General features: G+C 36.2%; 1 protein-coding gene across 23 annotated transcripts in view; it reads left to right on the plus strand.

The window, feature by feature from the left end:
* Positions 1-13,181, plus strand: part of FUBP1 (far upstream element binding protein 1) — a 34,216-nt gene that overhangs the window by 16,132 nt on the left and 4,903 nt on the right. For 12 of the 23 annotated variants that reach the window (XR_011439355.1, XM_070268799.1, XM_070268800.1 and 9 more), the window contains 5 exons: positions 1,366-1,517; positions 1,607-1,686; positions 5,024-5,152; positions 6,962-7,036; positions 12,818-12,963. Coding sequence is in view for 21 of the 23 variants with exons in the window: in XM_070268799.1 (XP_070124900.1) it covers positions 1,366-1,517; positions 1,607-1,686; positions 5,024-5,152; positions 6,962-7,036; positions 12,818-12,963 (582 nt within the window). In the remaining 2 variants the exon portion in view is untranslated. Of the gene's footprint in view, positions 1-1,365; positions 1,518-1,606; positions 1,687-5,023; positions 5,153-6,961; positions 7,037-12,677; positions 12,738-12,817; positions 12,964-13,181 lie in introns of all 23 variants that reach the window. The other 11 variants (XR_002808266.2, XM_023641805.2, XM_023641810.2 and 8 more) reach the window with 1 other exon arrangement.

Consider the following 13,181-nt stretch of genomic DNA (forward strand, 5'->3'; position numbering starts at 1 on the left):
AAAAAAATGAAGAAAATAACTGTGGAATCAGTAATGACAGAGATTGATGCCAGAAAAATGAATTGCACATCTTGGTTTTGGATTTTACTATCCTTAGCCTGCATGGATCAGGATTTCTTCTGGATTGATGGGCAAACAAGATAGGTTGTTCTAGAGAAGCAGTGTAGTATAGTGGTTAAGAACCTGGACTCTAGAGTTAGGCTATTTGGGTTCAAAATACTCTGAATCGTTTACTGACTGTGACATTGGGGTAGGTTATTTATTCTTTGCTGAAGTTTCTTCCTCTGAAAATGAGGATATAGTACCTGCCTTACAGGGTTGTAGGGATTAAGTGATTGAAGTATGCATGTGTGTATTATGTAAAAGAGTGCCTGGTACATAGCCCTATAAAAATGTTGCTACTTTTTTCAGTAATCCTTTTTTACTATTTAGAAAGGATAGATTATGGATAATAGAAGTGAGGGATAACAATAGCAATTAGAGACTTAGACAAGTTAGTAAAGGGAACTTTGGAAGTTATGAAGTTTAGCTTTATTATTTTGTATTAAGAAGAATTAAAACTAAATGTAGTTTAAGGATTTTTGTCCAAAATATCACATGGTCAGTATTAACTGCATGAAAGGTGTGTTTTAGGTATGTGTTCAGTTAAATCTAGTGGTCTTTACAAGTTGGATTATAAAAAGAATTGAGTGAGTCATTATTAATTATGATGTCGCATAATATGGATATGAAATATTCTGATTTGTTAAATCAATTACAAGGAAAACTTTCATGGTATTTAGAAAATTATGGTAAAGGGCAAAAGAGGAAATATCGACCTAAATATGGTTCGGTGACAGAAAGGTGGTGAGGAGGACTTTAGTTGTCCAGTGAGAACTAGGAGTTACATTATTGGCCAGGTATTCAGTAGACAGTTCGCAAGATAAGGCCTAAGCAGTTTGGGGGATATGTTTGCAAGGTGGGTGTCTGATTAATGTTAGGAGAGTAGAGTCAGTAGTTGCAAAGAGAGAAGAGCTTAGAGGTAAGGACCAGATATTTGATAAACTTCCATGATTAAGATGGAAATGTAAAAGTAAGACTTATAAAAGGAAAGGGGAGTAGTGGAAAGGGGATAATAGTCTGAAAAGAACAGAAGGTAAAGGAAATGTTTCAATTCTTTGCTAATGTTATTGATTTTAATGAATTTTACGTCTCATTAATATGATAGAGTTGAGATAGTTGTAACATGATTGAGGAAATGAAGGAAAATTTAATGTTTATTGCTGTGGCTGTATAAAAGAGTAGAAATCAAAGGTTATTTGGCCCTTGAAATGTTCGACCATTACTGTTTTTCTTATTTTTGTATGTCTTTCTCCTTTTTTGCAGGGCCCAGTAAATCCTTTAGGGCCACCTGTACCCCATGGGCCCCATGGTGTCCCAGGCCCCCATGGGCCTCCTGGGCCTCCAGGGCCTGGAACTCCAATGGGACCATACAACCCTGCACCTTATAATCCAGGACCACCTGGCCCTGCTCCTCAGTAAGTATTGGGTTTGATTCTGGGCTTTTCCCCTAAAGATTGTAGCTTTTGGTAAATCATATTTTTATATTGATTTCTATCCTTTTCAGTGGTCCTCCAGCCCCCTATGCTCCCCAGGGGTGGGGAAATGCATATCCACATTGGCAGCAACAGGCCCCTCCTGATCCAGGTAAAGATGCTTATTATTTGTCTGTAATCTGTATTGTTTGTTTGCCAAACCTGTTACATTCTTAAATTTTCTAGTGTTGATTATATTGTGTGCATTTTCTGCACTTGTTTTACTCTTTCAAGAAGAGTGTTAGGTTCTGGTTCTGCCACAGTGTATAAGACTGGTGTGATTATGGTTTGTGTTCATGTGACTTTTTTCTACCTGCAATTGACTTTCCCTGCTTTTGAAGTGATAAACAGCAGAGCCAAAAGCTATTGGAAGAAGTACCATGTCTTAGGTTTTAGATACCACTGCCATCAAATGTATAGTGTTAATTGCGACATTATCCTTGAAAGAATAGTTAGTGTACATTTATTTATAAAATTATGAGAGTCTAGGGGCCGGCCCCATAGCCGAGTGGTTAACTTCGTGCGTTCCGCTTCAGTGGCCTGGGGTTTCATGCGTTCGGATCCTAGGTGCTGACGTGGCGTCACTCATCGGGCCATGCTGAGGCAGCATCCCACATGCCACAAGTGGAAGAACCCACAACTAAAAATACACAACTATGTACTGGGGGGCTTTGGGGAGAAAAAGGAAAAGTAAAATCTTTTAAAAAAAAAAAAAGAAAAATTACATGAGTCTAATGGCGTTTTTAATCCTTCCTCATTAAACTCCCAGGTATCTCAAATATGATACATAAGTTGTATCTGAGTATTCCTGATATGGTAACTTCATATATTAGTAAAAATCAGGGCTGTATTTAATATCTGTGGGTTAGAACTCTAAAATACGTTTAGTTAAATATTTTCTCTGTTCAGATCCAGATTTTATATATATTACATTCTGTTCTATTCTTGCATCTTCTCCCACCCTGTAGTTTTCTTTCCGTCATGGTCACAGGGGCATTCATCAAGACCAAGTGACATTTATGATCCTTTTTTCTCACCTACTATACCTTTTAGGCCTCTTTCACTGGAGTAGTTTCAAGGCAGGTACTGAATTATGGATTCCTTTCCGCACTAGTATATTTTTTTAAAAACTGAACTAAAATAATTGTTTTAAATGAAATTGTTTCAGCGAATTTGATGAAACATTCTGGTATTTATGTGGCCCTCTATTAGATAACATACTTCAATTTCGTAGGGATTGTGTTTTGTGGAGTATGATGACACAGCATGACAGTCACCAAATAACCATAACTTCCACTCTTTCAAGAAGCAACTTGAGTGTGCTAGGATCTGGGTATGCAAAGATGAGTTTACATTCTGTAGTAAAAGAGTGCACTCCAACTGTTAGCATCACTGTGACAGAAGGACTTACAGAAAGTAGGGGCAGATATGATTTACTGTAATATAGTCTAAAAATTAGTCTTTTAGGAATGAAGGACTTTTCTTTCCCTCCTGTAGGCTAATTGGGATGGTGTGATTAAGCAGAGGAACCACACCATTTAAGAGATTCAAGAGTTTGAGCAAGTTAAGGGGTGGATTTGTATTGGGTAATTTGGATATGTGGGAGCATCTGTGAGCCCTGTGTTTGAGTAGCTAGCGTGATTGAGAAAAATGATGAGAATAGGAAGTGGTCTCTATCACAATCTCATTTTCCCAAGTGGAGTGTAGCAGTGAAGTCACCACTATAAGAATTAGTTATGAATGTGGCTTCCAGCATTGCCGTTGGGAAAGAGGTAACTCATTTAGCTAAAAGTATCAGGGTTTAGAGATTGCTTATATTAGACTTAGCATATGTAAAAATCAAAATAATGTAAATGAAATTGTTTTGCTGAATTTGATTAAACATTCTGGTATTTAAATGTGCCCTTATTTTGACAAGAGAGTCAATATTCTCTGAACTAAAATCCGTTTCTATAAAAAATTAATGGGCTGTTGAGGATTTTTGTAGTAGCCAAGAACTTAGACCTGAGTGAAACACACCTAGGTAAGTTTCAGTCTTACAACTTACTAATTGTGGGATAGAAAGAAAGTTGCTGAACCCCTCTAAATCTGTTTTCTTTTCTATAAAGTGATAATAAATGAATGAAATCAGGTTGAATAAATATTAAGTTCTCAGTACATATTAGTTACATGTAACTGGTTTTGTTATATGGTCTGCACATTCAGAAATACAGGTAACACTTCCTGAAGTCTCTTTTTTCTCAGTTTCTCTGTCCAGACATAGTGTCAACAGAAATATTTTTATCAGTTTACAGGTAATGACGCTAGTGAGACATAAATATCCAACATAGAAAAGGCAATACATTTATTACTTGAGAATGGTTTGGAGGGTGGTATAATGTCTTGTAATTGTATTACCTTGGAAACTGTATCACTCTAGAAATCCTTACTCCTTTTTTCTCAAACTTCACTAACCTTTATTAAGCAGCTGAGAATGGCTGCCTGTCTGGGATGAGGGCTAAACAGAATGCATGTAGATACTGATTCACGCTAAGGAAATCATATTTTCCTTGATATAAACTATTAAAGGTATACTTATATTACCATATGATACTCCTAGTATAAAGAACAGAAGAAGAGGATTTCTGTTCCTGGCTGAGAACTCTCAAACTGGTAATTCATCAGTTGATTTTTGTGAAGGATGAGTGAGGGTGAGCCAAGTGCAAAGGAAGCATAACGTGGTTAAAGGCCTGCATACGGGAATAATGACTTCTGAAAAATATAAGCAATTTACTGTGGCCAGAACTTAAGTGTTGGAAAAATATTGACAAAGAGGGGAAATGAGGCTGGAATGGAACAAGGTTAAGTCAGGGAATCCAGATCGTTAAAGATATTAAATGATATGCTATACTTAGAAGCTTTGACAATCCTGAAGACCCTTGGGAATACACAAAGAATTTCAAGCAGGGTAGTGACATAGAGTTGATGTTTTAAGATAATCACTGTGAAATATGATAGAAAATAGGGGTGATCTCTCTTTCTTTTTCCGAGACTTTTAAGTTGTTTCTTCCTTGACAACAAGAAGGACAGAGTTCATAGTTCTAAAATAATTGTTTGTTTCTTGTACAGGTTAGTTCCTAAGAATCTTTTCCTTTAGTCATCTGACACATAGGACTGTTGTGCTTGAGACAAAACCAGTTGAGGGAAAAAAAGGGCACAGGATGGTTTGAGACAAAGCATTGGCTGCTTTTCTAGAAACTAGGAAAGTCACTTAATCTCTGAGCCACAGTTTTCTATAGTAAAAGCTAGTGATGACAATGAAAATAATACGAGAATTTGAAAGTTTCTGTTTACTATTTATTTTTGATGTCCAGTTAATTTTGGGGTCTGTGTATTTGCTGGGCCGGGAGATATGAGAGTGAGAGAGATTATGACTTTAAATGCAAACATTAAACTTGTGTTTATTCTAGCTAAAGCAGGAACGGATCCGAATTCAGCAGCTTGGGCTGCTTACTATGCTCACTATTACCAACAGCAAGCACAGCCACCACCTGCAGCTCCTGCTGGTGCACCAACTACAACCCAAACCAATGGACAAGGTAACTATGGTAACTAAAGAATGTGTTTGGTAGGTGAAAGTGAAAACTTGTGTTTGGAATTGTGTATGAAATGCATCAATGTATAATACCTAAAAATTTCTGATATTATTCAGTTATGGCTTCAGCAAGCCGACTTTCCTTTTTAAAAATAAGTTACTTGAAATAATTGGAAACTTTTATAAAAGTTGTAAGATACGTTACCAAGAACACCCAGATAACCTAGCTGTTAATGTTATTATCCCCCAACCCCCATTTGCTCCATTACCCTATCATGTGTCCATATCCATTATCATTAGTCTTTTTCAGAACCGTTTAAAACCAAGCTGTTAGAGGTGATGCCCCCATTACCTTTAAATACTTCTTTCGGTATTACTTCAAAACTGCATAACCATCATTTAGCCCTCCAAATCAGTTAGTCACTAGTGATGCATCATTACTGTCCCAGTACACAGCCCTTATTCAGATTGCACCAGTTGTTCCAACAGTTTCTCTGTTGTGATCCAGGATCCCATCTGGTAACATGTTGTATTTAGTTGTCAGGTCTATTCAGTCTCACCAATCAGGAGTAATTCCTTAGCCTTTTTCATGTTGTAAAGAGTACAGAGCTTTGTTTTGTGGGATGACTGTCGGTCAACTTAGGTCCCTTCAGCTTTTCTCATGAAGGTGAATGAGGTCATGATCATAAGATCCTATTTATATGGCAAGAATTCCTGAGAAATAATGCTGTGCTCTTCTTGGTGCATTACATCAGGGGTCATATAATATTGACCTGTTTGATCTCTGGAGATGGTAACCATGGTCACTTGGTCATTTTGGTGTCTGCCAGGTTTCTATATCATAAGACCACCATTTTTATCTTTGAAATTAATTTTTTTCTGGAGAGTTATACTGAGATTATACCACTATTCTGTTCCTCAGTGAACTTCTACCCATCATCCTTAGCCTTCATTGATAGCACCTCCCTGATTGAACTAGCAACTGTGATGGTAATTTCTGTTTCCATCATTCATTCTACATTTAAGAGTTGGTATTTTGCCGTAGGGAAGAGCTTTCTTTTTCTTCTTATTTATTTATATCATTATGGATTCCTGTTTTATTCATTAGGTAGTATTTTAAACTATCTATTATTTTGATTATTATATTGTCCTAGATTTGGCCAGTCAGGAGTACCTTCAAGATGGCTCCTGTATCCTTTTGAGGTGCCTGTTATTCTTTAAGCATTTCCTTACTTTTTTGTACAATAAGATACTTGTCTTGTGCTTTCTGGGCTCCAGCGCTAGAATAAGCCGTTTTTCCAAGGAGTCCTGATTCTTGGTAGTAGATGATAGTATTTAGAAATCAAACTCAGTGTGTTCATTGCTTCCAGCTCCTTTCAGTGTACAGAGCTAGGAAATAGGCTTACATACACATAAATATCCATATATGTGTGTATTTTTAAAATTATACATTCATATCATCTGCAGTTCCATTTCAACACTTCAGGGTTCTTTCTAGCTTTTTCCCTTTCCATGCTTATAAATGGTGAAACCCAGGTATCCTTGGTGTGTTTCTTTATTTGACCAGTGAATTTACTTAGATGCTCAGTGAAACTCCTCTTCCACATACATAGATCACCTTCTCTGTCCACCACCTCTGTACCCCCACACAGTATTTGGCACCATGAGGGATGCCCTGCCACACAGCACCTCCTTCTTACCTTCACTCACAGGCCACATGCAACTCCTCCACTCAAGGAACAGAAGGAAAGGGCCAAAATTGCCTTTTAAAAACCTTAATGTTATTTTTTTATGTTATTTTTTCTTGAACAAGGAGATCAGCAGAATCCAGCTCCAGCTGGACAGGTTGATTATACCAAGGCTTGGGAAGAGTACTACAAGAAAATGGGTATGTTCTACATTTCTTTTTTTATACGTTTAATTAAATGGAAATGTTTAGTAAATATCATCCTAGAAGGCTGAAGATTTTGATAAAAGCATGTTTATACCATGTTTTTATTACCTTGGACATCTTTCATCCATTAACTTTTAAAGTCTTGATGGGCAGAGTAATTGAGCAAGAATGCATTCCAAAGTCCATGAACTTTCAGATATATCAAGGTCATTACAAATAATAATTCTTAAATTTGTGGTTATATAACAAGGAAATCTTTTTATTTCTAAATGCATTTGTCGACCACTTTCTGATTGAAACTAAACATTTCCCCACTGGTACATATGACATTGAATATTGCCTACACTTCTGTCAGAGACAGTTGTACTTGTTAGTAGCCTAAATGGCATAGGTTAAATTTCTAGAGCACCAAGCAAGAATTGGTTGTGTGTAGTAGTATTTTTGCTGCAAATAAGCAGCTAAGAAGTAACCTACAGTAACAGAGAAAGTTAATTAATTAAATAATATTTGCATATATTGAAAAAGAAAAACAGTCACCTAGAAAGGCCATTTTCATTAAGTAAGTATAGAGCATATTCTACATGCCAAGCATAGTTGATAGATGCTGAGAATGTGATTGTGGGCATAATATAGCTAGGTGCCCTGCTCTTCTGGTTATTGTACAGTTGTGAATGAAGTGCTTTGCAAATACTTACTACAAACTGCTGTGAATGAAAAGAATTGTGTCTTCACTGACACTTCACGTGTACAGACTGGGAAACAAAGGTTACACAACTACTAAGTGGAACCAGAATTTGCACTGTGAAGAGGGTCTAAGTCCCACGCCTGTCTTCCAAATTTGCTTTTTTCAGGGACCATTTGGAACTTGATGTTACACTTCCGGACAAATAGTTTTTTTTCAGATGCTTATGCTCTTAGTTATTTAAAATCAATACACTTATCCCACAATCACTTGTCACAAATGAAAAATAAACAGATAAACTTGCCCATTCTTCACTGGGATAAAAAAAGTGTCTCTTATAGATGGTAGAATTTTGCCATAAGACAGAGTCTCCTTGTGGTTCTCAATGTAAATTTTAGTATTTTCTTTGACAAAGAATGTCATTTTTCACAGAAAGAAAAGTTTCCAGAGGGTGACTGTATTAATTTTCTTTGTGTAAAAGTTTATGCATCTGGTGATAGGATGTTTACACACAGCTGATTGCTGTTTATATAAAGAAAAATAATTTTTCCTGTTAGAATGACTTTCCAGGGAAGTCACGCTGCATTATTGTTCCTGAGGCTTTCACAGATTACTAATTTGTTTTTGTGACCCAGCTTATCTTAGCCAGATCTACAATAGCTAAAATTCTGCAAAAAGAAACTTTGAAAAAAAACCTGTAACCTCAAAGCAGTATAGTCTAATTTTGGATGGTCACATAATTTCTTGTCCAAACTGGGATACTTGTGAGAATAACTGAGTATGCTGCTGTTAATCATTCCGTGACAACAGGTAGTCAGGGCCTAGGGTCACCTTAACATTAGTGAAATAACATCACCATTTTAAAGAATTGATCATGTTGAGGTTAAAAATAAAATCAGGTCCAACTTGTATTTTCACAAAGAGAAATACGTCAGAGATGTTCCCTACGTTATTATTAAAAGTGGGTAAAAACGGGCCGGCCCCGGGGCCCAGTAGTTTAGTTTGCTCGCTCCACTTCCATGGCCCAGGATTTCACAGGTTTGGATCCAGGGTGTGGACATGGCACCGCTCGTCAGGCCACGTTGAGGCGGCGTCCCACAATTAAAATATATACAACTATGTACCAGGGGGTTGGGAGAGTGGTTTGGGGAGAAAAAGCAGAAAAAAGGAAGATTGGCAATAGTTGTTAGCTCAGATGCCAATCTTTAAAACAAAACAAAACAAAGGCCTGTTGGTGGACTTCGATAATTACTGAGGAATGAGTGTGAGTTCTGTTTGATTTTATCTTGTTGCTTTGCAGCATGGCCATTAATAGATTTACTACTTAGCTGTTTTACATTTTACTTTCCCAAAATGAGTGGGTATGTTGAATGTAATCTGCAGGATCTTAATACCATTCAAATTTTTATTGTTAAAGGTAGACACTTCCCCTTACTCTTTTAATTTTTCATATTCTACCTTTTCCCTGCTGACTACTCTATTAAATTCTAATTTTAGAGATAGTATGCTGGCCTGTCTTGAATCCTTTGTGAAGAAAAGGTGGTATGGAAATAAGTAACACTATGTTTGACTGAAGATCCTCCTTAACCCCCACTTTTTTTTCAGTTGTGTTTTTCTGTAGCATCACAGTGATCAAGCTGTCAATTTTATGAGCAAAGTGGACGATTGAGTGATTTCCTCTTATATGTAAATCTTAAAGGAAATAATGTTAGGTTTGTCGGGTCTTTAATGATAGCTACAAGGTCAGTTTATTTTTGCCTATAAATGTTCTTATTATAAATGGTTGCTTAACTAATTTCTTCTAGATGCATTAGTTGTCTTTAAGATCTTTTTAGGATAACCACAAATAAGAGACCTTAAAGCATAAAACTAATATAGTTCAATCTTCAAGATTTTTAAAGAAAAGGTGTAATAAAATATCAGGGAGATAAAGATCTTTATCTTCAAATCCAGCTCTCTTATTTGGAGAGGCTGAGTTTTACTCTTCCAGTGGCAGAGCTAGGATTTCCTAGGAGTCTGTATGTCCTGATTCCCAATCCAATGCCCTCTTCATCAAACCAGCCTGCCTCTCCCAGCTCTTGAAGCCGAATTTCAACTTCTGTTACGAACAGAAAATCTCCACTAACACTGTAAATTTGTCAGTTTGCTTATTAGTAAATAAATCTCTATTAAAGAGATATGAGTTAAGTTTTTTTAATTAGGTTTGTTTCTGAAACATTTGTGTATTTCCTAGGATTAACACTAAGAAAATTTAGGAGAGAAATTCTTAAAGATGAGATTCTAGAGGGTTAAAGAAAGGAAATTTAAGTGATATCAGGAATGGCAGCAATCTGGAGATGGGTGTTGAAGCTAGAATGAAGGGAATTTTTGTAATAAGTAAACACCCTAAAGAAAACAAACAGGGTTTCAAGGTAGAGAGGGACAATTCCTGTTTGAAAGAGGATTAATGAAAGCATTTTGGGAAAAGTTTGACTTGAGAAAGGCCATTATAATGTTAAGCACTGATATGGTGGACTCTGAACCCTTAGCATATGGTACCCTAAACCTACAAGGATGGGGAGAGAGTGGTTGTAAGAAAGATTCAGGTGTATAGAGAGAGAACTGAGAGTGAAAATCTCTTCAGGCAAGGCTGGCTCTCTTGGGCTGTAATAGAATGTTAACAAGTGAACTCTAGGGCAAGTCTTATCTCTTGAATGAAATAAAGTAAAATTTTATATGTTGTAAAGCTATATGTGAATATTAACTAATGTTCTGCTAAAGTATAGACTGAAGTGTATCTGGCGTCAAAACAGTTTTTGAATTGAGAGTTATAAAGGGAGCATACCTAAAAGGAACAAGGAGTCTCTCTGAGAGCCACGTCATAAGTAAATGAGATAGGAAAAGCTGTTTACCTACTTTGAGCTGGGCAAAGTGAATCACATTTACCCTTCAGATCGGAGGAGTCAGATGAGTTTTTCTTTGGACACCTTCAAGTTTGGAATGTCAGATGTTCATGACTTCCCAAGTGTTTGTTTTTCTTAGAGTCTAACAGGTTTACTTTTAGCTTTCCATGGGGATATTTGAGTTTGGGGGTGTTGCTTTTTGAGGGAACATTTGAGGTTGATGAATTTTCTTTGCTTCATCTCCCTCTTTCTACTATTTTGTGGTGTTACTTTGCCTCTAAAATGAGTATCTCCTAACAATGATGTTTTAGTTCCTTCTGTAAACCTGAAGTGAAAATTGCTGCTGCCTTAACCAGGTTTGGCCTCAAGTCAGCAGGGTTTTAAGTGTGCAATTTGTAAGAGACATTGTGTGATTTTATTACTATTGGTACTGGGATATTTGGCAGTTGTCTAAATATTGAAACCTGTTTCAGATTTAATTGTGTCTTCTCTTAAGATCAAAATGTTAAACTCACTTCGTCTTTGAAAAGAGTTATGGAAAAACAAAAGCATGAGCACTTTGTTTATAGAATATGGACTTTCTCTGTGCTGTTGCCCATAGAAGGGGACTTTCTCTTGCATTTTTAAAGTTATTCATAAATCTTAAACTTTTATTCACTCAGTTTCTTTTATTCTTTGATCAGTTTTGTGACCATGATAGACTACTTTCTGAAACTAAAGTTGCCTTGTTGGCAGTAGCCAACATAGAAACAGTTTTCTGTGTGTGTCTGTTACAGTATTTTTTCTCTAGCTATAATACTTTGATAAAGCCAAGTGAATTACAAACTAAATAAAATTTGCTTAAATAAAGGACCTAAATAGGAAAACACATTCTCCTTGTCTCCAACTTATTTCAAAAATTTTTATACCTTCAGAAAATTGAAAACATAGTTCAGCAAACACCCGTATTTATGTTTTCTACCCAGATTCACCATTTTTTTAGTTTGCCTTATGTACTTTGTGCATGTGTGCGCACGTGTACATTTTTTGTGCCAAAGCCATTTCAAAGTATGTTACAGACTGTTTGCTCTAAATGAATTATTCAATGATATCAACATACAGACCATATTTAAATTTCCTTGGTTGTCAGAACAATATTTTTTGTAGCTGTGTCTGTGTGTGGGTTTTGTTTTTATGTTTATTTTAAGCCAGGGCCTGTCCAGGGTTCATGCATTGCACCTGGTTATTATGTCTCTTTAGTCTCGTAATTCATAAAAAGTTACCCTGCCTAGAAAAACACTTATGAAAGCTTGAGTTTTGTGTTTCATTGATATTCTTGCTTAACCTCTTTAGTAATTGCTCTTTGTCCTTCATCAGGTCATTTTTAATAAAATTGTGTTGTAATTTGTACACGTTGTATTAAAACTTCAAGAATCTTATTAAAGAGTATCTTGAAGATTAGTCTTTGTACACACAGTTTATAGATCACTAATCAGGAAAGGAAAATCTTGGCCAGACCTTAAATTATTAAATGATGTCTTATTGTAATAGCTTTTAAGTGGGTTTTTGTTGTTTTGCAAAAATGTTATTTTTCTTTTTCTCCATTGAAGATTTGTATTTTATTTAAAACCTGTCGTGTACCAGATCCAAATGATAAGAGACAAAAAAAATAGTCACCGACGGGTCCTGTCTCCCACTCACCCACCCCACCCTCAACATCACCACCAAGGAACCATAGACTACTTACTTGGAGCTCTTTCCAAACTCAATTTAGAATATTAGTAGTTTATAAATTCTGTTACTGAATCAAGATTATACCTAACTCTTTACCTTTCTTAGTTAAAACTATGTGGATAGTTGGGGGTTTGTTTTTTATTAATAATGATGCTCTAGGACTAAAAGTTGTAAGTAGAAGGCAAAAAGAAAATAAAAAGCATCTGATTTTCTTTTTCTTACTTACAGAGTAGTTTTCTGACACTAATGAATATTTAAAATAAAACAGGAGCAATTCTGATCCTCTGTGCTTTTGTCTTTATAACCTGTACTTACAGTGGATATAATTTTGTATTAAAATTTAGGGGGTTTTTTTTAGGTCAACAAGGGCAGACACAAGATTATTCAAAGGCTTGGGAGGAATATTACAAGAAGCAAGGTATTGTTTTTATTAGAAATGAGATTCTTTGGGGCTTTTAATTGTGGTTACAGCAACAAAGTTATTCTGTTTTCTCAAAGGTCAAGCAGTCCCTGCTCCTACTGGTGCTCCACCAGGTGGTCAGCCAGATTATAGTGCAGCCTGGGCTGAGTACTATAGACAGCAAGCAGCCTACTATGCCCAGACAAGTCCCCAGGGAATGCCACAGCATCCTCCAGCACCTCAGGTATAATAAATTTACTAATGTGTTGATTTCCACTCCAGTCATGTTTTCTGCATGTTTACCGTTTTGTGTGTTTGGGATTATGTTTGCCTTTTTAATTTTATCTGGCAAAGTATAACTAAATGAAGTACTGTGGTGTATTGTTTGGGTTTTTTTGTTTGTTTTTTTATAATGCTTTTCTGGCATCTGAGTGCTGAATATTTCTACAATGCCTTTGATTT

Source organism: Equus caballus, chromosome 5 (genome assembly GCF_041296265.1).
Source record: "Equus caballus isolate H_3958 breed thoroughbred chromosome 5, TB-T2T, whole genome shotgun sequence".
Classification (NCBI taxonomy): domain Eukaryota; kingdom Metazoa; phylum Chordata; class Mammalia; order Perissodactyla; family Equidae; genus Equus; species Equus caballus.